Genomic DNA, 25,049 nt, shown 5'->3' on the forward strand with positions numbered 1-25,049 from the left:
GTGGTTTTTAAAAAAAAAAAAAAAAAAAAAAAAGAAAGGTGATACTAAGGAAAAACACCAGTCTGTCCCCGTGATTGCACTCCATCTCCACATACAGGCTGCACATGTTTTACAGTAACCAGTTTTGATGACAAGCAGCCAGGTTACAAATTTTTAATGTTTTTCTTAGTTCCAAGGATTCCTTTGCCACAGATTTTGATCCCAATCTTGGCGGTCCTGGCTTTTACCGGCCTAATCATAATCAGCCTCCTCCTCTCCAAAAACCAGGGTGAGTAAACAAGATTTTTTTCTCATTTTCTCAATGAAGTTTTACAGTTTTTAATCGGTTACATTCTCAAAAGCTCCCTTCATGACACAGCAAAATGATTGATTTTCAAGAGTGGAACAGTCTTGTGTTTCATATTGTCATTTAACAGCAGGAACTATTTAATGTTTTCCTTGAGTGTAGTACCTCAGTTTAATACCTCATAAAATGAAGTATAACTTGGCTTTATTTTTATGTGTCCTGTCACATGATTGTTGATATGGTGCCTCATACTCACGGGGAAATGTAAAGCATAGTCATGTGTTTTGTCTTTCTCATACTCTGTCTAGGTTTGAGGCACCCTGGAGGTAAGAAAACAACAACCCCTGTGTTTTCCCTTTTCCCCTGTCTCTGTAAGATGGATAGAAAATATATGACCTGAAATGGTTCAAAAATCTAAAACAATTTCTTTCCTTTTGCTTGATAGAGTTACTCAGTAATGAAATGGAAACAGCATACCCTTTGGACTAGACATGTTTTTTGTTTTTTTTAAGGCGTTTGTGTGCCAGTCATCTGGTTTTGACCATCCTGAATCACTGAATGATAGTTAAAAGTAACACGTCACTCATGACTGACTAAGCCTTTCCAGGTCAGCCAGTTAGTCATGGATGATAAAAACTTTTTTTTAATATATATATATATATATATATATATATACTTGATAGTTACTCAGTAATGAATGTTAGAACTATTCTGTGCTCTTTTGTTTGCAGGGGTTCTCGGCTCCATAATACATTACCCAAAAGAGATGACTGAAGTGGGTTCAGAGATAAAAGGCGACGGCTACAGTACCTTGTAATTCAGAGCACAGCTACATAACAAGCTAATGTTTGAGCTCTCTTCTCTGTTTCTGCTGTTGAACGTCTACTTACTGATATGACCTGTGTTGACAGTGTGACATTTCAAACCCTTGCTACACTGTTGAGTTACAGGCCACAGTATTATATGCACTTTAATATGCATGTATCACACTTTACAGCGGCACTCTGTGTATATTTTTAATATTTATGCATACACACAATGTAAATATGTTCACTGCCTGCAGCAATGCACAAGGTCTGAAAAACCTTCCCGGTTTGATGTTTTCACATTTCTTTTGAGATATTCTGCTGCATATTGTGATTTTCTATGTTCTTTCCAGTTCATGTAAAATTTAAAAAATGTTTAATTAAAAGTACTTTTATGCATGTTTTTTTTTATTGTTATATTTTTCACTTGTGTCAAGTTATCGTAATCTGTTGTATTAGGACAACAGATTCTTTATTCTGGACAGGGTGATTGCATCTTTGGAAGTACAATCTTCTCAACATAATTTTTAGAGACAGAATTTCTCTAAAATGTAATGTAGAGGAATATAATGTATCATTTGAGCTGCTAAGTGGGTCTGTGTACTGCCAGCATGTATCCTTTGTGGTGCTCCAAAGATGTGAACAATAAAATGCTCTTTAAAGTGATAAAATTGTGTTTATTCACACAGATGTTAGTCTGTCATTTTATATTTCTCAGAACCTGTATTATTCTCTTTAAATATGACACGAGGTGTACCGATTAGAATAACACCCAAAAAATAATGGCTCTAGTTGTATTTCTTTGGGCTTTGATAATGTTTTAGAACCTAATTGATCAATAATTTAATCCCATTAATCTAGTGAACAGAAAAATACCTAATCATAATCACTCTTGGTCACAGATCAAAGACCATATAACGAAATGCTTTGTTTGACTTGATAACGTCTCTGGTTTTAGCTTTACTATGGCAAGAGCATTTAGTCTTCAATCGTATTTAATTTGTCATGTAAAGGACAAAGGAGAGCCTCAAATGTTTGAATGCGTGAACAAACATGTAAAGTTCAACATATTAACATGAAGTGAATATATGAATGACTCAACCATTTGTTAAATGTCTTCTTTATGATAATTTGACAGTTTATCACCAAGTAATGCTCATTATGGCAACCAGTCCAGGGCAGTCTAATATGACTGGATCCAAAAGTATCTAATAAAATGCTTATGATAGGTTAAATTATGCACCACTAACAATATATTGCAGATATGCATTAAAGATGAAATTAAGAAATATTCTGGGCGAGGGAAAGTTTTGGAAATGCCCTGCTGAAATCCGAGCGACACATTTGAATAAAGGTACCTTATAGAGGATTCACTTCATACTTAAAAATGCCTATGATTATATGTCTTGCAAATTACAACGTTCAAACTTCCAATAATCAAATAAAATGCATTTAATAACTGACTGAACCAAAGCAACCTACAGTAAATCAAAAATCCTCTGTCTCTGACTAAATCTGTCCTCAGAAAATGTAAACTGATGTAGTTTTTATTTTTACGTCACACAGCTTCTTCCCTACCCTGACATCATCTTTGTCCAGTAGATGGCGATAGATTTTTTGGGAGAGGAAAGTTTTCTTCAGACGTTGATCTCGCAGGAATCCTCATCCACCAATCACATGAACGTATTCGTAAACGTTACCATAGCAGTGCGAACCAATCACCGGAGCGTTTTCAGACATTTAAACCGTGTGGCGTCATTTTCGCTGAATTCAAACTGCAGAGGCAGAGGACAGAGAACGGCCCGAGTTCCTCCTGTGCACCCCACGTTTTCTGAAAGAGGTGAGCTCAGTTTGTTTATTTTGAAGCGGAAAAGGTCCACTTTTGATTTAGGTATTCAGCGGGGTTTTCGACACGACGATTATTAAACTTAAAGTTGTTAATGCTACGGGATTTAATGCTAACTTGTGTTTGTTTACTGCGTTTATTACGTTGGGTTAACGTACCCCGGTAACTGCGAAAGTGATTTTAGCTAGCGTTGTTTTCTTAAAACGAAATTCAATGTTTAAAGTAGTGCTAACGTTACCTCTGAGGTCTTGCTAACAAGCCTTAAATTCAATTTAGGTCCGTTACTGTTGCACATCAGATGAACGCTCTTTAATAATTGTTTGCCCTGGTTTCCAGGTCGTGTGAAAACCTGGATAAGATGGCGCAGTTTGGGTTTGAGAACGACATCCACAGTATTTTGAAGCTGGATATGCCCATCACAAACGCTCCCATGGCGAGGTGGCAAAGAAAGGCCAGCTCATCAAACACATCCGCCTTGAACGGTTTGTCGCCTGGAAAATCTGCCAATGTGTCGCTAAGTTCATCAAAAACACCGAGCAAAACACCAGGTACTGTGTGCCCACTGTATTTATGCAACGTCAGTGCTAACAATGTGCGCTTATCACTGCAAGTGCTAACCGCTGGGTATAATATATATATTTTTGTATCTTAGGCAAAAATAAAAAACAAACGCCCTCTAAGATGGGAGGCGACCGCTTCATTCCCGTCAGAAACAGCAAACAAATGGATGTGGCAAGTTTCCTGCTCACAAAGGAGAATGAGCCAGTGGACACAAACAATACAACGGGAACATCAGTAAGATATTTTGTTTGGATGCATTTCTTTATGATTCCCTTGTAAATTAAGCAGCTTATTGAGCAAAGCTATCTGTCCTTAAAGGAAAACCAGAAAGCCTGGTCTATGTCACTGAATGGATACAACATTGAAGATGCAAAGATCCTGCACCTTGGAGGGAAACCACTGAATGCACCAGAGGGTAAGGATATTTGCATGCCAACACCATGCATGGCAAGAATATTGAATGAATATAGAAAGTGAGGATTGTTAAAAATGATCTGTCTAATTTACAGGATATCAAAACAACTTGAAAGTCCTCTACAGTCAAGGTGCAACTCCGGCTTCAACCAAAAAGACGAGATACATATCTTCAACGCCTGAAAGAATCTTGGACGCTCCTGAGCTTCGAAATGATTTCTGTAGGCTTTGCATTTAAAGTGTTTCCTAATAGCATTCATGCATGTTGGTATTTTATTTGGTGCAATGTATGCATAACTCCATCTTGGATTCACAGCACTGAGGATGGAAATTTATCCAACATCAGCTTTTATACTAAATCTAAAGATTTTTAATAATAGATTTTTCTTTCAGTATATGACCAAGTATTCATTTGGGACCCTTCCTTTTTCCTTTTTTTTTTTTTTTTTTTTTTTTTTTTTTTTCCCTCCCCAGATTTAAATCTGTTTGACTGGAGCAGTCGAAACATTCTTGCCGTGGCTCTTCATAACAGTGTTTACCTGTGGGATGCCAGTCAAGGCGATATCACTCTTCTCATGAAGCTGGAGCGTGAGGAGGACTACATCTGCTCATTGTCCTGGACCAAAGAGGGAAGCTATCTTGCTATTGGCACCAGTGATGGCAAAGTTCAGGTTAGTGTGGTGATGAACACACCCCTTTAGTTCATAAGGACACATGACTCCCAAAGAACTGATTTTGATATTTTGTATTTAATATATATATATTTTTTTCTTCTCTTTTTTTAGTTGTGGGATGTTGAAAACCAAAAGCGTTTACGCAGCATGGCCAGCCACACGGCTAGAGTTGGTAGCCTGAGCTGGAATGACTATGTTCTTTCCAGGTACTGTTTTTGTTTTACCTCTCTGATTTAAAAACAATTCCAGTGGTTTGTTTTTGTTGGACCCAGATGTAATGTGTTCTCTCCTGTCCACCCCTAGTGGCTCTAGATCAGGACACATTCACCATCATGATGTGAGAGTGGCAGACCATCACATCTTCACACTCCATGGTCACTCACAGGAGGTGTGCGGGCTGAAGTGGTCTCCTGATGGGCGATACCTGGCCAGTGGAGGCAATGACAACTTGGTGTGTGTCTGGCCCCGTGTGCAGGAGGGCAGCGCCAGCAATGACGGCCAGTCGGTCCGCTGCTGGAGTGAACATCAAGGAGCTGTAAAGGTGAGCACCTTTTTATTACTCATACTACTACATAACTGCTTGACATAAACAGTCTCTGCCATAGATGTAAAATGTGACTGTCACTTTTGGATGTTATTATTGTAGGCTTTGGCCTGGTGTCCATGGCAGCCAAATATCCTTGCATCTGGAGGTGGTACCAGTGATCGTCACATCCGTATCTGGAATGTAAACAGCGGCTCCTGCATCAGTTCACTTGACACTCAGTCCCAGGTAATTACACACGATTAGACCCTTGAGTTTCAATGATAATTCTGAGAAAATGTACTTCTTAATTTGGTCTATGAATTTATTTAACTTGGATGTGACAACATGCATGAATAATTTTGCATTTCAGATCTCATCACTGATGTTTGCACCCAACTACAAGGAGCTGGTCTCTGCCCATGGATATGCCCACAACAATGTTGTTATCTGGAAGTATCCCTCTCTCACTAGAGTCGCAGAGCTTGCTGGTAAATAACTTAAGACTGGACTGACTGTGCTTGCTCATTCATACTTTACTTTAAAGGAAAACTCTAGTGAACTATACTAATGTACTTTATGCTTTCTGTTGGCCTAATTATTCATTTTCTTTATCTTAGGCCACGAGGACAGAGTTCTCAGTTTGACTCTGAGCCCAGACTGCTCCACCATTGCGACTGTTGCTGGAGACGAAACTATTCGCCTGTGGAAGTGCTTTGAAGTGGATCCTGTTAAGAAGAAGGCCAAAGACAGGATGGTCAAATCAACTAGCAGTGTCATTCATCAGTCTATCAGATAATTTCCTTTGTTGTGATTTGAGGTTTTTTTTTTTTTTTTTTTTTTTTTTTTTTTTTTTTTTTTTGCAGAATGAATTTGCAAGTGTTTTATTTAATCAACAATAAAGATTCCACCCAGTGTTTTAGCCATAACTGGATTCTTACTGTTCCTGTTAATGGTATAATGGCTTGTTCTTCTCAATTGTTTACCATATTGGCAGACCTGTATAAAATACAAGTGTTGGCCTTCAACACTACTGTTCTGGAACTCTATTTATGACCTTCACTTAGCTTATATTGTAATCAGGATGCATTGTATACAATGGGCTACGCTATAAATAAATGTTTTAACCTTTGATGCGCTTCTGTCAGTTAATTAGCATGTATTACTACTGCCATGCTGAAAATTTGGCTAGGACAAGCAGTATTTTATGAGTTTCTCTCCACCAGTGACATTTATCCTGCAATTTGTTTCATCTGGAAACAAATACTTGTACATAAAGCTTGTTTTGATTCCCAGTCAATCAGACTGAGGTCTACAATGCACTTGTCTCCTTTGCACATGCCACGCATCTTCATTAAGATGGATAGAAAGTTAAATATGACATGGGAACAGCATACCCTTTGGCTTAGGCATGTTTTTGATTTTCAAGGTATTTGTATGTCATCTGGTTTTAACCATCCTGAATGACAGTTAACAGTAGCACCTCACTTATGACTGAATAAGCCTTTCCAGGTCAGCCAGTTATGCATGGATGATAAAAACTTTTTTTTTTTTCCATACTTGATATAGATACTCATGGGGAAATATAAAGCATAGTCATGTGTTTTGTCTTTCTCACACTCTGCCTAGGTTTGAAGCACCCTGGAGGTAAGAAAACAACAACCCCTGTGTTTTCCCTTTTCCCCTGTCTCTGTAAGATGGATAGAAAATATATGACCTGAAATACCTCCAGTATGGATCTGGACCTGATGCAATACAGATCTGGGCCAGATCTGTTATGGAGACAGTATGGCGCAAATATGGATCTGGGCCAGATCCAGTACAGATTTCAGATGGATTTTTTGAATCTGGGCCACAACTGGGTCAGCTCTGGGCCGGATGAAGATTCTTTTATGGTAATCTGGCTAATCTGGGAAAGTAGTTTGTAGAAATCCAATGTCTGTTTGTGGAAAGAGGCACAAGTTCACTCTTTTCCCAGTTAAATTTATAACCAGAGAGTTTTCCAAAATGTTTAATAAGATGAAGTAGGGGGGGATGGAGGAGCTGGGCGGCATAAGAATTAATGTGACACTTGCAAAAAGAGTTTATTTGACAACCAAGAATTTGACAAGTTAAAGAGATATGATGTGAAAAAGCAACCTAGTAGGGGATTAATCTACATAATAGAGATCCATTTGACAAAGTTATCACTAAAGCCAAATTATTTTAGAGTAGAAAGTGCATATTTACATTCAATGTGATCAAAAGCCTTTTGGCATTAAGAGCAGTAATGGCCATCTCATCTTTGTGATTCTGGTATAAAACTTTAAAAAGATGATGGAGATTGATTGGTCAGGATGGACTGAATCTGCTATGTATTTTGAAAGTCTGTTAGCTAAGATTTTACTTAGAATTTTCATTTCAATCTCATGAAGTAAGATTGGTCTGAACGGGGACTCGCTGGCAGCAATATCATGAGAACTACATGTGCTCATTTATATTTTACCTGTTTTTTTCATTTTGGCTAAAGGTGAATGTGTGCCTGTGCAATTTATACATTATTATTTTTTCCACCAGGCCTCTATCAGAATCTTTGGACTTGCATAGTGTAGAAAATCATAAAATATTATTTTATTATAAACTTTTTGGTTTAACAGGAGAACAATGACAACATAGTTAACAGGTTAATCTATTGAACATCGTGAGGATTGATTGAAACATAAAAACGTCACTTAAGTAATTTTTGTGGAAAATATCAGGCCCAATTCTAGGCTTGCGGTGCTTCAAAACTATATCATTCTTCTGCTGTCATTGTGCACATCTGTAATCAACAACAAAAACACTGTTTATCAATCAGTATATACATGCGTCTACAGTGATATTCAGAAATAGCCATCTACAGCATTCTTTTTATTTAATTCGAATGTAGTAGTAAACACTGAGTGTGCTGACAGAACAGAGCATACAGCATTGCAAAACTCAGAATGTATTAGTATGGATGAATACACAAAGCAGTGTATATGTCACTACCTGATTAAGCAAAATGTGCAAAATGCATCAATACTGTAATATACAGTATAACATTTGTTTTCCACAATTCTTAAAATTGAAATACTGAGGTGTGCTATGTTTCTTACAAAGTACACACCATAACTGCTTTCCAAATGACACAAACCTTTATCTAAAATGTTTTATTTCAAATGATAAATAACAACAGAAAAAAGAAAAACTAAATATTTGACATTTACAATGAAAACCTTTTTGCATTAACTTTATAGCAGTTATTTACATGGTTTACAAGTCTTCAGTGGAAACTGTGTGATCCTTCCAAGCAACAAACCTGATGCCAGCCAAACATTAGTGTACGTCAAGCTTGCGTGGCTCAAGCTCGAGTTGAAGAATACTATCAGTGACAAAATGAGCACCAGTCGCCATACAGTGTGCGTCACACGTAATAGTGTTCACAACAACTAACAAACACAATGTCACGTGTAGAGATCACCAGCAAAACACAATATGCCATTCATATCCCAAGAAGTGTACATATATTTTCAACAAAGACTAGACTTATATAGAACTTATGAAGTTTTGGAAGAAGTATATTGGAATCTGCGCCCCTCCAATATGCTGGATAAGATATGAATGATGAATGACATATTGATGATGGCCCTATAGAGCTGCCATGTGTTCCTCTCATCCAATCTCCAGAGTCACTTCGTTAGATTTCCTTTACTTTGCCCAGGAAGATTTTGCCGTTGGTGTTGTGGGTTGCGTTCCCATTCCCCAGGTGTTTCCCATTGGCCACCACAGTGATAGGTTCACTGGTTGAGCCATTCAGTTTTGGCTTGTCGTCCTTGACAGGAAGTCGTTTGCCCTTTATGTAGGCCTGCACCCAAAAGTTGGAGAAGAGGAGGAAGAAGAAGACACCATACATCCAGATCAAATGGATCCACATGGGGACCTGGTAGTCACATTTCTCCATGAAGTAGTACTGGCTGATGTGTATGGAGACCAGAACAAACTGTGTCTGTAAAACAACAGGCAAAGGGCAGGTGGTTATCAAAAATATCATATTAATATTAGTCATTTCAACACAAACAAATAGCATTTTAAAAAAGCGGACGTACAAGCTGGATGGCAGTCATGTACTTCTTCCACCAAAGGAACTTCTGGAAGCGAGGTCCTGCAGCAGAGAGTCCATAGTAGGAGTACATGATAACGTGGACTGTTGCATTCACCATGGCATGGAAGGAGCCCATTCCTCCAACTTGAGGAGAAAGACACAGGAAATTATATGTTTAATTTGAGGATTTCTTTCAGTGATTTTTTCAAATGCATTTACCCCTGTTTTCAAGACACACCTATGGACACAGTGTAAATTTATAAAGAATGTTAGATTGATATTATGCTGAGGAAACCTCACCAGGAGTCAGGGTGATGCCCCACCACCACGTCCAGGGCATGAAGGAGTGATGGAATACATGGAGAAATGTGATCTGGGCTTGTTTCTTCCTCAGCACAAAGAATACCTGGAATAAAAATCAGTGAAGCTCAAGTTAACATGCACACAAGATATATCACACGGGGTCAGACAAGTTATAAGTCACAAGAAAAGGCAAAAATGTGTTTATAGAGATGAAAATGTCCTTACTGTGTCAAGGAGTTCAATGTACTTTGAAAAATAAAATAACCAAGCCACTCGAATCATCTGTGGGAAGGAAAAGAAGAAAATAGCTGTAATCTCAAATATCCAACCGTGAACAACCAAAGAACACAAACATTTATTTGTCAAACCATCAGAACAGCAGTGAACTGAATGTAGCTTTTTAAAGTTTGCTTTTCAGGCCACAACAGGTCAAATAAAGTGAATTATATAGAAGCGAATGAGGAACCATTTACTGACTTACCCTAAGAGCCTGCGGGCTGTTGGAGCGGTCAATTAGGTCACATCTCCACGTATAGGTGGTACCCCATCCAGACATCATGAACTAGGTGTCAGATACACAGCAACAGCTTTTATTAACATCGACCTTACACACAGGTACAGGGATGCGAGTCAGTGAAAAAACTCCATTTGTCAGTCATTTTTCTTACCTCATAGACTATGTAGGCGTTCAGTAAAACCATGCTAAGGTTGTAGATAATCATGGCTGTATTAAGGCGGAAAGGTTTGCGGTTTGCCATGAGGCGAGGCCCAACGTACACCGAGAGGAAGACATAGGCCAACAGGAGGGTGGTCATCTGTATGGGACTCTGCATCAGAGGGTAGTCTCTGACTCTGGCATCTGGAGAGGGCAAACACATATACACACATACACACACATTCATTATATCAGCATGTTAGTAATGATCACTTACATGGATAATTAGGAGGATCAACTGTAAATTCAGTCCAGTTTTGGACATATTCATGGCATCATTTCAATAAAACAACAGCACAAATGCTATCTGATGAGACAAAGACACTTACCAGTTCTCGACTGTAGATAACTGTGGAGTTTTAAAATGTTTGACGCAGCTTCTCGCAGCATGGTGACTGCTTCCTTTTTCTGTTCTATTAAACCCCTGAAAAATATGAGAAGACCAAAGACTCAGAAACCGGGGAGATGAAGACCTGATCTGTAAGTGAGGCTGGCTGGGCAAGGTGAACAACTAAGCCACCCATCCACCTGTTTTCCCACTGACTGAACAAACAGGAGACAGCTGCACAGGCTCATCAAACAACCCCGAGTGGCATAATGTACATGCTTTCAAAAAAAAAAAAAAAAAGAAAAAAAAAAAATACACTGGGGCAATCTGTACAAGAAGCTTTCTCCATCTACATCAAGTGGAGTATGTAAGCTAAAATCCTCACTGTTTTAGCACTAATTCTGCGCTTCATTCAAAAGGAAATTCTTTTATTTAATTCAATAAGTCAAAAGAGAAGAATTCTACAGTAGCAAAATATAAATAAATGAGTGTTTGATGAAGGATTGTGAAACATCTGAATTCTGCTGTCAGTCTAAAAACAATGAAATACTCTCATGCTGACTAACAGAGCAAGTCAAACAGGTGAGGCAAAGAACTTGGCCCATACGGCCAGCCTAGCTGAGCTACTAAGATCTGGGCTGATTATGGATTTCGAGGGAAAAACAAATGAACGTGTTCAAAGCAGCAGAATGAATGCTTTGTTGTCAATATTAATTCAACACTAACCTGAATGAGTGTCTGATCTAACCACAATACATTCAAAAGAAACATTTTTAGCAGAGCAGCACAGACACACATGATACTCGGGTATAGCTGGTAAGGTAACATCCCTGTGCTGCATTCGTAGAAAGTGACTCACCCGCTGAGCACAAGTCCTCAGCACTCACTCCTGAACAGCTAAAACAGGCAGCACTCAGCCCGGTGGATCCAACAGATCAGCAGCACCACCAGTGAGAGTGATCAGGTGGAGACCAGACACATGCAAAGCTAGTCCGTGGGTGGTAGCCTCCAGCAGTCTTCAAGTGTCTAATTTAAGACAAAATTAAAATAAAAATCCAACAAGATCTGAAAGTCTCACAGGTAAGAAATGGGGAAAGACAGAGAGAAAGCAAGAGAGAGGTGTGTAAAAGTGAGAGGCTAGCTATGACAAATATGGGACTGAGCTCATTCAACTCAATTTAAACCCCAGGGCACTACTACAGACCTTGCTGGTTTCAGGACCACACCCTGTTTCAGTGCTAAGCTCCACCTTTCTATCCTCATTTAGCCTGTTGGTGATTGGTCTGTCTCATCAATGGTGGTGAAGGGGATGGGGTCAAAGAGTTGCAGGACCCTGGTTAAAGAAACCAAGACCCAGGGGAGAATAACCCCTTTGCAGGGCAACAAAAAACAATTGATAAACATATCAGGATGAAAAAAATCTAGCCTTATGTCAAGGATGAAACTAATATGAAGCAAAGAATAGACTGAAAATGTTGTAGGTTAAACATTTATAATATCTGACCTTAGTAAAAGTAATGATTTCACACTGCCACTCCAAAAATATCTGATCATTTCTCCAAAATGTATTTCAAAAATATCCCTCAAACATTATTTGGGCTAAAGGTAAAATCCCATACATTCACAAACCTAACGTCACATCATGCGTTGCCCATCCCTTTTGCGTGGTGGCACAGAGGGGCTGGGTTCCTGTCCAAGCCTTGCTGACGAGCGCTCCTGTGTCTCTGGTTTTACCTGTTCCCCAAGCACTGGCAATGAAGGGCGTGAGGCTTGGATAGAGCTTGAAATTTAGTCCTCAACGTGTATGTTAGACCAAAAGGTTGGCTGGAATGAAAGGAATCTGTGCATGAGTGAGAGGGAGGGCAGAAGCATAACTGTCTGTTTACATATTGTTTGGCAGTTTATCACATGGTCGTTCTACCATGAAGCGCATGCATGAAAACACAGACATTTAATCATTAAAAGTGGAATATTGCACATAAATCTCATAATTAAAAAAGATGAAAAGGTGAATTTTCATTTGCAAAGCTAAAGGAAAGAAGAAGTGTGAGTTTTATTCACTTTCAAAAGATCTAATATAAGTTAGAACCAAGTCATGCTGTAGACAGCAAATAGATAGAAAGCAAAAATACAACACACTGAGTTTTGTGCTTGTATGTGATGCAGTTTAGACTCTGACAGTGCATGTGATCGGTAGTGAGCTATATTTTTCAGAGAAGCCTTAACATGTGATCACCAGGATACTTAATGGCCACTTCAAGGTGTGGCTCTCACTCTCAGGTCAAAGAAAATCTGAAATAAAAGAGAAACTGAGCTTTTTAACATAATGAACAGTTCAGTTTCAGTCACTGATCTCTGGGGAGAGTGAGGGGAATGCAGCTGTTTACACAACAAGCGTTTCTGTAGAGGAGAAGCCGCACGGAAAAATGTTTTTTTTCCAGAGCTGCTGCATTTATGTACATGTCGCTCATCAGCTGAGACTCTGGATAATAACATGCTATCTCGTCCATAAGTGGTTGGCAAAATGACAAAACCTCAATATGATGAACCTCAATCAGTCCAATAAAACACTGCCTCTGTTTAGCCACTACATTGTGCAGAGGAGCAGTACGACCAGTCCTCACTGATATGTTTTTGGCCCACATTTTTGACTGATGGAGATTTGAGACATAACCTGGACATGAATGTGAGTTGTCTCCAATCACATCATCAGCTGTTTTTCATAGCTGCCATATTATCTCACACTACAACACACTCCCTGTTCTTCTTGGACTTGTGACTGTTTAACATTGACTTAAGTATAGGTTTTGCCCAATAGCAGAATTTATCACATAGAAACTAACAAACAACAGGACAACGTGACGTTGTCTGGAGACTATAGTTCTCTGCCCAGCAGCAAAACCAGAGAATAGGCATAGTCCTCGAGACCAACTGGTTGTCTCCAATTAGCCAATTGTGATAAATTAGACAGGATAGATTCCTCTGGATGTGAGAGGGTGAGCATGGCTGCTGAAAATGAATGAATGGTCTCACTAGACCAAACTAATGTAAACATGCATTTCATTTCTCAGTATGGTAGTTTATGAAATAGCCGGTAAGATTGTCACCAACAAAGTTCGTAAATTTACTTTTCAGTGACACTGACATTTTTGGAATGTGGTCTTCCTGTGTCATTTGTGATGAGACAAAACTAGATTCCACTTGTGGTTACTAATGTTGTCTAACATGCCGAGTGTGGCTGAGTATTGTGTTTCATAATATAGTATAACAGTTTGCAACATTGCACTGTTTCATTCATTGCAATTCATTTACACCCTATCTGACCAAAAACGTGTAGAACATGTTATCACTTTTACTGTACCAGAACGGATACACTGGAGCTGACAGAAGACGCCATTTGTCTTCATGTTTGAAAGTTCAGGTGTCTCATTTGAACAAATGAATGTGAACACTGACTTAAAAGGGGCCGAGGTTTTCCTTCTTAGACACACTGTCCTTTGAACAGAATCACTTAGAAACTCACCCATTGATATGTTAATTAGTAAAACACCAGCCTCTCCATGTTGGAAAAAAAACAAGAGATTGTTTCTAGGTGACATCATTGTTGTGAGTTTTCAGATTTTGTTCTTTAGCCTTGCTTAAGAATTTGAACTCATTTATTTAGACACTTGAAATGCATAGCAATTAAAGACTTAATGGAGAATTAACCTATTGAAATATATCCATATATCCGCAAGTATAGGCCTAATTATTAAGTACCAACTTTATCTTCATTTTGAGATTAGACATAGTTTTAGATATTATATAAACACCATTAAAATAAACATGTTCATGCCATAAATATAAAGTTGAATGTTTAATTTGTTGCCAGTGTTGCAGAACATTTATTGGTATACATCCAGATTTCATTCAGGGAGAATTAACTCTGGTCTTAATTCCAGTATATGAGCTGAACATTTCATCCTTTCATTTCTAGCCCAGACCATGCTGCTGCAAACAAATGTTTTTGTTTTTAATAACATAACAGAATTATTATTAGTTCGTTTTTTTTTGTTTTTCATAATCTGTGTTAATCCTTTCATTGTTATATGACAAAGATTAGTCATGAACTCTACTTGCAAATGTCACCGTGTTGTATTGTATCTATATATTGCTCTTGGTGAGAGAGAAACAGGTCTTGAATAAATGTGCTCATCACTTCACTATCCTCCTAATGATGAAATAATGTTGACCACAACAGAAAGTGAGCAAAAGTGACACACAGCGGCCAAACGGTTAACTAGAAAAAAATCTGTAAGCGGCAAAAGCATTTATCCTAATAGGTGTAATTGATAACACTAAAAGTAAAATAACTTCCTCCTAACTCTGACCGTAATAACTGCGATCAGTTCGCAGGCTCTGCGTGTTACATCAGGTCACCTTTTACTTTGAAAGGCTGCTGTTATAAAATATGTTGGCCTACACATGACATAGGCCTGTCATTGTCGTGTTAATATGGCAGGTAACACACACACACACACACACACACACACACACACACACACACACACACACACACACACACACACACGTGAGACAGAGGGAGAGATTAATCTGATAAACGTCTGACCTGTGTGGAATGAGTCCTTAAACCGGTAGCTTACATTATTTATAACAGCCTCTCTCCTCTAACTGACTTTGTCTTTGTATTTTACTGATGAACACACTACACACAACACATTGAAAAAAATATAAATAAAATAAAATAAAATAAAAAAATAAAAAAGCTATGGAGCCTCCGATGAATGTAATTTTATTTATTTGTTTAAGATGAATTATATTGTATTTTGATGTGGTAAATAAATGAATAACTGTCACAATAACAAAAAACAAATAAAACTCCATCATACCAAGAACAAGGTAAAGCCCAGTAAGGTGTGTGTCAGTGCTGTGAGTGCAGAGTAGGACATCTATATCTATCTGCTCTGCACGGGATTAAAGGTGCGACACTTCTGGCCTCAGAACACTTATATAAACTCAGGCAGCAGATCAGGAGTGTTACACCTGTTCTACCTGTACTGGGAAACCCCATCGTAATGACGCACAAATGACAGTGCACCAGCATGAAGTGTTTCAGACCTGTTACCACTGACACAGGTTTAAAAGTAAAGGTTGTGGCTTTTACGCACAAGAGTGGAAACAAATGAAGTGATAAAAATTATTTTAAAAAAAGAAGAAAAAAAAGCTGCATCCTTCCAGAGTGTAATGGCAGGATTTACTCTGCCCGGAATTGTGAATGAAAATGTAGATGCAGTTGATTTGTCTCCCTCTGTCCGCCTTGGTGAGGTTTTGTTTGGTTTAGTAGCTGGGAGGCAGGCGTCAAACTCCTCCCGGCGGGCTTAGTCTGAGCACTAAAACCAACGCACCCACTGAGCGCCAATGGGGAGGTGGAACAACAGGTAGGCGTCTTCTAACTGTGTCTCTCGGCTCAGTCGCTGCTGCTCCTCGGGGGGAAACAAGTGGACAGATCGCACCATGAGCTTTGTTGGAAGTGAGGCAGAACTTCGCCCAGTTGTTTTCTTGATGATCTGAAACAGTTTCTTTTGAAGGTAGACCAGCTGTCTTTGCTCTGACGGTCGGGCTTTTTTTCTCGGCTGGGAAACACACACACAGAGACAGAGCTGGTTCGAAATGTTTTCTGATTAATTAATTGGAGCTCCATCATCGGAAGAATCACATACTGGTGATATCAGAAGCTGTTGCACCTTAATGTGGATATTATGTTGAAGGTAAGCGTGCTTTTTCTCTTGGCGTGCACCAGCCTAAGTGTCTTCCAAACAATTTCGTGTTCATTCAAATGTTCTACTCCTTCAGGCTAGTTTAGGTTGCACTGAACAGTCTAATGGTTTAATCTCAAATCAAGATAGGTCTGTTACTGCCACAGCAGCAAAATCATTTCCCTTGTCATCTTGTGGTATCAGTGCTTGTTGTTGCATAATCCAAGAAGTGTAGCAATATCTTAACTGTCCCACCATGTGACTCACAACAATAACGCCTCCATCATATTATTATATAAGTTTCTGGTCTGATTTAGATTCTTGTGTCTACATGTATTTATACACCCACACTGCTTTTTATAAAAAGTATCTAGTAACAGCAGGAAGTATTAATCCAGTCACACAAGCTGTTTTTTTGTTGTTTTATTGTTTCTCTTCCTGTCAGAAAAACAGGTTTCAAGATAAAATTAATTCCTTTAAAACTAACCAGTTCTCCCTACCTGCTTCTAAATAAGGATTTTCTTCCCTCACAGCTGCCATTCTGTCTCCAGCATTAAACTTTGTTCCTCCTGGGATAAAGACGCACTGAGACGCAGCTGATCCAAAGAGGTCAGACGCTTTCTGACCCAGATCCCCGGGAGGAGGACATGGAGGTCCTGCGGAGGTCTTCTGTGTTTGCTGCAGAGGTCCTGGATGTGTTCGACCGATCGTTGACTGAGAAGGAGCTGGTGTCCCAGTCCAAAGCCCTGTGCAGAGACTACATCCTGTCCAGACTCAACCAGAACGGGCTGGGATGGTCCAAAACCGAACTCAACCTCTCTCCCTCGAATGCGGCGCTCGCTGAGGTGTCTCTGGTGCTTCTCTGTCTTGGTAAGAGAAACCTGAGCAGCTGTAAAGTCTTAGAAAAACCAGTGAATGTCAGAACGGATAAAGTGTCATCTTATAGCAACATGTTCACACATTCTAGGCCGTGGGTTTCATCTCCTGTTGAACTCTGAACCTGACTTTATAGATGTGATTGGATTTTCCTTATATTTTCAGGGGGTAGCTCAAGTAACATCAAGTGGCTACATTAAAGTTTATACCATGATTTCTTTCATTTTGAATTATTTGAAATTGTTTAGTGTCTTATTTGAAGTTGACACAGGTTAATTAATTAGCCATGGCGTCATTGTCATTTCATTTTAATATTTAACTGAAAGCTTAAGGTAAACATGGTTTAAACATAATTCTTTTGACTGGAAAAAACTCAAGAGTATGTAATACATTGGCAAAGGCTGCACGATCCTCCAAGTTTTTAATCATAGAAACTGTTTAGACGTTTTCAATCTGCTCTGGAAGCTCTCCTGAAGCTTTCCTCTGGATCCTGATCTGCATCAAATGGAATGAATTCTCCAAATGTTTTCACCATTTCGCAGTATTAGGAGACACAATGGAAGTGAATCCTGTGTTGTCACAATGATCCAGATCATGAACAAGCTTTGCAGAAGAAATTCTGTTCACAAACGAGACAAATGGACAGACCTGAAAACACACCCTCTTTGTAGGGGTTAAAAACTGTTGGAAAATACTATAAACTAAGATGAGCAGGACAAATGATCTGCTATAATAAATAGAATCCTGTATTTGAGATCCAGATTAAATGGCCATTTCAGGACTTCAGAATTGAAGACTGTTCATTAGAGATGACACGCTGCAGGTCTAACACTGACTCATGAATTCATTGCTGTCAGAGCAATCAATAAATTGTCATTATCCTCCGCTGAAAGCCAGTGTGAGCTGACTGTTGTGACAGTGATATTCTCACTCCTCTTGGGTCTAAAAAGCAGAGTTGCTGCGCTCTAATCTACTTGTAGATAACAGTAGGCTGAGGATGACTCAACAGAGCTGGAGCAGATAATTGATACACGTCAAGAAACTAGAATGAACAACTAATAATTTCCAAATAATGTAGGCCTACTATATAATGCAAGCTATGATAAGCTTGATGTGCGTTTGTGTGTCTTTGTGTGTGAGTGTGAGAACAGCTTGAAACGGGTGATTACATCTGGAGGACTAAACTCACTTAAAACGGCAGCTCAAGTGCACCGTGTCTTTTTAAAGGATACCAGCAGAAACGTACATGTTTTACTTTGACATCCTGACATCTAAGTGACCCTCTGTCATCATAACACAACCATCTGTCTGAGTTGGTTGAGCGGTTGAATTGTATCATTGTTTGCTTAACCCAGAATGTTTAAACCGAATCTGTGTTTTGGTTTTCTGTCTCATTCACTCAGAATAACTGTGGTCTTTCTAACAGACTTTTAATGCTCCTCTGTCTTTTTCGTGTGTGCTCCCCCACTGTTACCTAGGCGACGAGCTGGAGTGTATACAGCCCAGTTTGTACAGGAACGTGGCACGGCAGCTCAACATCTCTGTTGCCATGGAGAACATGGTTTCAGATGCCTTCATCGGCGTGGCAACAGAAATCTTTTCAACAGGTATGTGGCTGTTCTGAGCCTTTGAAGGTGTTGATGACGAGGATGATGTAGCACGATCTGCCAGATCAGGAAGCCATTGACGCTTCCACTGTATCGCGGACGAAGGGTCCGACCGCAGTTTTTATCAGGCTCTGTTGCCTCAGAAGTGCTGTCAGCCAGAGTGAGTGGGTGCGAATCACACGTAGGTGGAGTGAGACTTTAAAACACATCATTAGTCCTACATCTAAAAAGAGTCACCAAGTTTAGACACTCTTCTTGAACAGATAGCACTGACTAGTTTAAGTTATTCAGATTCTGAACGTAAAGGGTGTTGGCTTGTTGTGAACATATTCTGTATCTATTTTTATGGCATATTATGGCCCAAGCAATACCAAATGTAAATAAAATGAATATTTAACATTTAAGCTTGACGCTATTTAATATAATTAAGTAATTTTTTTTTTTTAAATTATGCTCAATTTGCTCAATGCAAAACTGAATGTAACAGGCTGATGGCTTGTCATTATTATTATTGAATAGTTTACTCTACAGTGAGCAGTAAAGGTCTTGGATGGTTTTTTTTGTCATTACTGCACGACTTAATTTTTGCATCTATAAAATGTCACCCATTGGACCGTGGGATTGTTGGCAGAAAGTAGTGATCATGCCAGGGGCACCACTCTTTTGGTTTGGACACTGAAATAAAATACACACACAGCCATGTCTTACTTGATCTGCTGAAATTAATAATCACATAACTGTGGATGCAGTTACAAGAATTTGGGCAAACATCTACAGATCAGGTCATGTCCTTTTTCCATCTGTCTTTTGCCCACTTTTGGTCTTGAGTTTGGTCGCAATGGTTGAATAGTTGAATTTTTTTTTAAACTTGGCTTTAAAATTAGACTTGGCAACTTATCTATCATAGTTCTTTTGGTTATTTTCACAGCAAATCCAGGTAGGATATTTGGAAGACTGTGGTGTGTAGATACAGATGTGTGCTCTAAAAAGGTCTGATATGAACATTCATCCTCTTGTTGCCAGTCTGTGACTAACAGATGCAGATGAAGGTGACTGAAGGTCATTTCCAGTGGGGTTGTTGGTCCGATATCAGACATGAGCCACAGGCTTGTCAGTCACCAAACAAGGTTACAGGTGTTGTTATGCTTAATCTGAAGAATTTGACAAGTGTGAGAAAGTGAAAACGTCTCTCAAGCTCCCTTTCTTTCATTCACTCAACAACTGCTTCTGTCACTTTTTGCTTATATGAACAAATGCTGCCCCATGAGGAAAGACTGTCCAACAGTGTACGCTATTACCCGCATTCATAAAATCCACTGAAAGACATGGAGTTACGGAGAGAGATCAAGGAGGAGTGTGTTACAGCCAGGAAGAGGTTATAATGGCAGGCTTTTCATGCCGCCTACGAGCCACAACCACGTTTGCCTTGAGATATATTTGGACGACACCTCATACTCATGTTTAAAGTCCATGCCATCTCTAAATGTATATTTTTGAAAGAATAACCCGAAGAAAATTAGGTTTTAAATGGCTGTTGGATAATCCTCATTCAGTTTTGGTCTTGGGAGAAGACTTAGGTTTCTGTCAGTCTGGGACTTGACTGAACTTGTTTCTTCTGGCTCTTGAACTGGTTTTAAACAGTCTTTAAACAGCAATGACATTTTGAAGTAGCCAAATAAAAAGAGTGACTTTACGTCCTCTGTATGAGCCTGCGGGGTAGATTAAATGGTCTGGTCGCAGTGCAACTAAAATTTGGCACTTTTCCAGGAAAGATCAAAAATGGACTTGCTTAATATCATATACATGCCTGTGTTTTGGCTAAACTTGTGCCTGATTTGACATCATGAGGGTGTCATTTTTAGAAACGGCGTGGGATTCCTTCTGAGGAATAACAAACTGGTGAACCCATGCTGCCCCAGCCTTCTGGGACGGGTTGAAACCTGGATATAAATAGAAAAAAAAACATGCAACTTTGTTTTTCCTGCTGTTCGGGATTTGTTTTATAAGTACCTTTTTTTTAGCGGTTTGGTATTTGTTATCATGCCTCCAAGTGCTTATTGTGACTTCAGAGATCACTAAGGAATGATATGTCTACTGAATCCAACTACGTATCACAACCACATATTATTTTGGAAGCGGTTAACCGGCCATCTGCACTGTGGTCTCCCTCAGTAAAATCAACATGGCTTGTCTCTTCTCCATCTATCTTCGCCTGCCTCCCACTTCTGTTCTTTCTCCTTCCGCCCTCCTCTCCTCCAGCTTTATCCCTGACAATCTTGTCTCTATTCTTGGCCTGCTTCTCAGTAGGGAGCGAGACGTGACGTACTCTGACAGCTTCCATGGACAGTTATCTCATTTAAGCTCGCCCAGAGCTCTATCCCCTTATAGCCACAGTCAGACGCTGTAGGTCAGCTCTGAGGAACAGTCATGACAATGCAAGCAAGACCTAAAGGAGGCTAATGCCATCAGACCCTGTACTGCATCACTGACGGTCGTTAAAACAATCCCCGCTGCCCTGGAAACTCTACGTAGAAGTGGCCGGATGCCCTTAATTATCAGACTGGATTGTTTAGGTAAAAAGGGAGAACAAAGAATTGGCCTTTTCCAGCTTCGGGGCTGTCAACTCCCTCTGAGTGGTGAATGCAAAATCATTTTCTGAACCTATTGACCTCCCCACGCCTGAAACTGCGTCAGTGTCTCATCCACCTCTAGGCAAAGGCAACACAGTCTCGCCCTCCTTAATTTACAGCTGGCATGTGACGCAGTAAGACCTCTTATCAGCCACATTAACACAAATGCACTGGTTTGTTGACGTTCACCTCATATTTGCAGTTTATTTCAGTACAAGGTCCACCAACTGCCCCTCACGCCCCATGTCAGGTCACAGAGCATGTAACAGACTTTGAGGAAGGAGAAACCCCAGAGGAGATGGGTGTTAGTGCTCAGCATGGACTGGGAAGGGAGTGTTTACGCTGAGATAAATGTGGCAGTTTTATGGTTTCCGGTCAGGAAACTCTGCCACCATGGAGGCTTGACGCTCAGGTCTTGTGGCTAAAGTGTGATTTGTGCTTCTTGCTTAGCAAACAAACTTACCCTGTGACTGCAGGACAGAATCGATATCAGCTTGAATTTGCTGAAGCTTAAAGCTGGACACATTTTTAAGACATATAGAGATAGCTTGCATTTGAATAGTAATTTGTTTCTCATATGGTTTTTCCACAGAAAAAAAGTTAGATTTCCTTCTTAAAAATTCTTAAAATGACATCTACTCGTTCTCCCTCATTAAAATTGCTAATATGTTTGGATACTGCTGGAAACAAATTGTCTCCTTCCTCACTGAGGAGTTCATTCTTCTCCCTGTATGTTCACTGGAGGTTTCAAGTGTCTGCTTCACACTTGCACATTCGACGACGATTGGCTCCAAACTGTGATGTCACAAAATCACGCTACATGTCTTAAACTAAACTTAAATAGGGCTGCAACTAAAAAATTAGTTTTTAAATTAGTTTTTGATTGATCATTTGGTCAAAATGTCAGAAAATGGGGAAAAGTGCCCATCACAATTTCCCAAAGTCCCAGATGACATCTTCAAACGTCTTGTTTCAGGGTAAAATAATGAAAGACAAAGAAATAAATATTAACCTTTTGAGAGGCTGGAAAAATTTTTTTGCCAAAAAATTTGCTAATAATTTTCTGTCAATTGACAAATTGATTCATGGACTAATCGTTTATGTCCAAACACAGATGAATGTGAAAACGGCCTCTGCACATACATCATTCTGCACAGTCAGGATCAAACAGTAATTAATAAACAATACATGAATGACTTAAAACATAACTCTGTGATGTCTGTTTTTCTCGCTGTAGGTATAACCTGGGGTAAGGTGGTATCCATGTACGCAGTAGCTGGAGCCCTGGCAGTGGACTGTGTCAGACAAGGACATCCGACCACCGTTCACATCTTAGTGGACAGTCTGGGACAGTTTGTCCGCAAGTTCCTGGTTCACTGGCTGAAGAGACGGGGAGGATGGGTAAGTGGCCGCTGCTGTATATGCTGATAATTATGATCACTGTGGGTTTTGATGCATGAGTAATATTGTGGAGAAATTTTGAGCTTTCCATTTGGATTTTAGAGAAATTGTCATGTAAAATGTATTATATCTTTAATTGACGTCACTGCATGATCAGGGTTTTTGAGAGGAATTTTGGACAAACTGAATGAAAATTAACATTGACGTCTGAGAAAACAAGGGAGGGAAGAGCTGCTTGGATCTTGTTTCTCTGGGGATTAAAACTGGCCAACATTGTTATGCTGAAGCTAGATGATTAATTTATGTTATCTTGTTTATATATCAGAGCTCAGTGTGCTTTCATAAGCTCTGATAGAGTTAGAGGGGAGTTATGTAAAATCTGATGGTAGCCTTGCTCAGAAAGCCCCAGTTATGACTGAACATTGAGAGTTCTCCTGTAGCTTCCTGTTGGTTGATCTGATGCAAAGATTTGCACTTGTAATATTTGTTATAAAGTTAATATATTGACCACTGGATTGCTGCCTTTTCCTGGAACACCTTATCCTCGTTTTTCCCTCGTGTGTGTGTGTGTGTGTGTGTGTGTGTGTGTGTGTGTGTGTGTATAAAACCATAGATTCAGACATTTTTCAAAGTGAAATGTTTAAATTCCATCTGTTCAGTGGTATTGAAATTTTCAACATTATGTTAGCAGTAGCAATTAAATGATTAATATTAGGATTCTTCTAAAATTCATATTATTATGGTCTCATTTTTCATCCATATTAAGTTTGATTAGCATTGAATATTTAAAATCTCTCTCAATATCTCTTTTTCAGGTGGAGATCACTAAATGTGTGGTGAAGAGGGATCTCACCCCTGAACACCACTGGCTGTCCTCTGTCATCGAGTCCCTCAAGTATTTCCTCACCACGATCTACGTCTACATCATGAAGGAGCCATGAACAGCCGAGACAGAGCGCACAGCAGTCATCGTGATTGTTTGTTCGATACAAGATTGAAATCTCAGACTTGTCAATAACAGCTATGGAGTGGAGATGGTGACTGTGCTCGGTGGGGGATTGAGCCTGCACGCAGATCAGATCAATTTGTTGCTGAAGGGCAATCAGCAAATGTTTCGTCAGCATCATGTTTGTGTTATCTCAGTGTCAGACGAGCCTGTAAGTGATTACCCTTCATCCAAAGAGTAGTCGCCGTGACATTTAAGATCATAAATGCCAACAAGGAACAAGTTTGTCTCACGCAACCTCTTCTGTATATTTTCACTCTGCTTACACGCAGTGCAGTAAACCAGGCTTCTCCAGTGTTGTAACTGTCATGTGTGATGGTGTTCAGGGTGAACGTGATCTGTGGGAGGCTGTTCGTGCTCCTGGAATATACAGTCTGATGTTTTGATGTGATGTTCGTCTCAGAATATATACCTACAGGAGGGATGAAAAAGGTGGAAGGCTTGTGAATGAATGTAATGAACATTGATGCTCAGCTGGCTGGGTCTTTTTGAGTTTTCTGAAATGTTGAGGTGTTTTCACACAGGAATGCAATATCAGGTCGTATCAGCTGCTTACACTTCAAGGGTTTAATCCACACTATTGTACTTCACCAAAACACAGTGTCTCTTTCCTAATATTATCAGAAATATTGTGACCTGTACTAAAACTTTCTGCGGCAATTTTAGACACGACTGATCAAGAAACGTTGGGTCTCACTGTTGCCATTTTTGTCCAAAGAACTTAAGTACACAGGAATGGTACATACTAAATGGATATATTTTGGTGGTATTCATTTCCTTTTTAATCTGTAAATAGTTTATTTATGATTTTATTTTTTTATTTTGAGTGTGACCACTGCAGTATAAAGAGAGCCGATGCAACAGCTCTTTGGGACAGTTGTGTGGTATGCCTGATGCTTGTCACTTTCACAGTGTTAACTTATAAATGTGTGTCTGAACATTTTTTTTTTTTTTAAATCCACAATAAACTTAGATCTTCACACATGAACTTACTGTTTATTTTCCTTGATATTTTATCCCTCTGAATGAATGTCAGACCTTTATAAGTGACCTTTGGTGACCTTTTCCTTTGAGGATTATTAAAATAAAAACCAAACAACACATTAAACTGTCTGCTGCACCCTGGTCTGTGGTTGAAAATGTGGTTTAAAAAAATGCAAGGTAAAAAGATGTTGAGAAGAAGCCATTTCAGAATCAGACCAATAGAGAGGCCGC

At 39.4% G+C, this 25,049-nt stretch overlaps 4 protein-coding genes across 4 annotated transcripts in view; 3 read left to right on the plus strand and 1 right to left on the minus strand.

Moving 5' to 3' along the window:
• The window catches only part of LOC111654425 (uncharacterized), a 4,167-nt gene extending 2,404 nt beyond the window's left edge, over positions 1–1,763 (plus strand). The window contains exons 4-6 of the mRNA XM_023405416.2: positions 170–268; positions 595–612; positions 1,018–1,763. Coding sequence (XP_023261184.1) covers positions 170–268; positions 595–612; positions 1,018–1,103 — 203 coding nt within the window. The 3' untranslated portion in view covers positions 1,104–1,763. The remainder of the gene's footprint in view (positions 1–169; positions 269–594; positions 613–1,017) is intronic.
• A 903-nt stretch (positions 1,764–2,666) lies between these two features.
• On the plus strand, positions 2,667–6,242 carry cdc20 (cell division cycle 20 homolog). Its single transcript, XM_023405408.2, has 11 exons — positions 2,667–2,932; positions 3,275–3,486; positions 3,591–3,733; positions 3,818–3,914; positions 4,009–4,134; positions 4,388–4,584; positions 4,699–4,793; positions 4,891–5,128; positions 5,234–5,359; positions 5,484–5,601; positions 5,731–6,242. The coding sequence occupies exons 2-11, from the start codon at positions 3,297–3,299 to the stop codon at positions 5,907–5,909; spliced, it is 1,509 nt and encodes a 502-aa protein (XP_023261176.1). The 5' UTR covers positions 2,667–2,932; positions 3,275–3,296; the 3' UTR covers positions 5,910–6,242.
• Positions 6,243–7,693: 1,451 nt separating this feature from the next.
• On the minus strand, positions 7,694–11,736 carry elovl1a (ELOVL fatty acid elongase 1a). Its single transcript, XM_023405510.2, has 8 exons — positions 11,418–11,736; positions 10,560–10,654; positions 10,184–10,374; positions 9,997–10,077; positions 9,741–9,797; positions 9,513–9,618; positions 9,217–9,356; positions 7,694–9,116 (listed from the first exon to the last, which is right to left on the minus strand). The coding sequence occupies exons 2-8, from the start codon at positions 10,618–10,620 to the stop codon at positions 8,808–8,810; spliced, it is 945 nt and encodes a 314-aa protein (XP_023261278.1). The 5' UTR covers positions 10,621–10,654; positions 11,418–11,736; the 3' UTR covers positions 7,694–8,807.
• A 4,281-nt stretch (positions 11,737–16,017) lies between these two features.
• Positions 16,018–24,822, plus strand: LOC111654474 (bcl-2-related ovarian killer protein homolog B-like). Its single transcript, XM_023405511.2, has 5 exons — positions 16,018–16,326; positions 16,848–17,184; positions 18,669–18,797; positions 22,665–22,828; positions 23,644–24,822. Exons 2-5 carry the CDS (start codon positions 16,962–16,964, stop codon positions 23,767–23,769), a joined length of 642 nt encoding a protein of 213 aa, XP_023261279.1. The 5' UTR covers positions 16,018–16,326; positions 16,848–16,961; the 3' UTR covers positions 23,770–24,822.
• Positions 24,823–25,049: the final 227 nt, after the last annotated feature.

The sequence above is a fragment of the Seriola lalandi genome, unplaced genomic scaffold (assembly GCF_002814215.2).
Source record: "Seriola lalandi dorsalis isolate HSWRI2012SDOR001 ecotype SW California unplaced genomic scaffold, Sedor1 jcf7180002054277, whole genome shotgun sequence".
Classification (NCBI taxonomy): domain Eukaryota; kingdom Metazoa; phylum Chordata; class Actinopteri; order Carangiformes; family Carangidae; genus Seriola; species Seriola lalandi.

Coding starts and splice junctions, on each gene's coding strand:
- LOC111654474 (XM_023405511.2), top strand. CDS start 16,962: ATGGAGGTCCTGCGGAGGTCTTCTGTGTTTGCTGCAGAGGTCCTGGAT. Junction 17,185..18,668: donor TCTGGTGCTTCTCTGTCTTG/GTAAGAGAAACC, acceptor ACTGTTACCTAG/GCGACGAGCTGGAGTGTATA. Junction 18,798..22,664: donor AACAGAAATCTTTTCAACAG/GTATGTGGCTGT, acceptor TTCTCGCTGTAG/GTATAACCTGGGGTAAGGTG.
- elovl1a (XM_023405510.2), bottom strand. CDS start 10,620: ATGCTGCGAGAAGCTGCGTCAAACATTTTAAAACTCCACAGTTATCTA. Junction 10,078..10,183: donor ACGCCTACATAGTCTATGAG/GTAAGAAAAATG, acceptor TCTGACACCTAG/TTCATGATGTCTGGATGGGG. Junction 9,798..9,996: donor ACAGCCCGCAGGCTCTTAGG/GTAAGTCAGTAA, acceptor TCCTTCCCACAG/ATGATTCGAGTGGCTTGGTT.
- cdc20 (XM_023405408.2), top strand. CDS start 3,297: ATGGCGCAGTTTGGGTTTGAGAACGACATCCACAGTATTTTGAAGCTG. Junction 3,734..3,817: donor ACAATACAACGGGAACATCA/GTAAGATATTTT, acceptor CTGTCCTTAAAG/GAAAACCAGAAAGCCTGGTC. Junction 3,915..4,008: donor ACCACTGAATGCACCAGAGG/GTAAGGATATTT, acceptor TCTAATTTACAG/GATATCAAAACAACTTGAAA.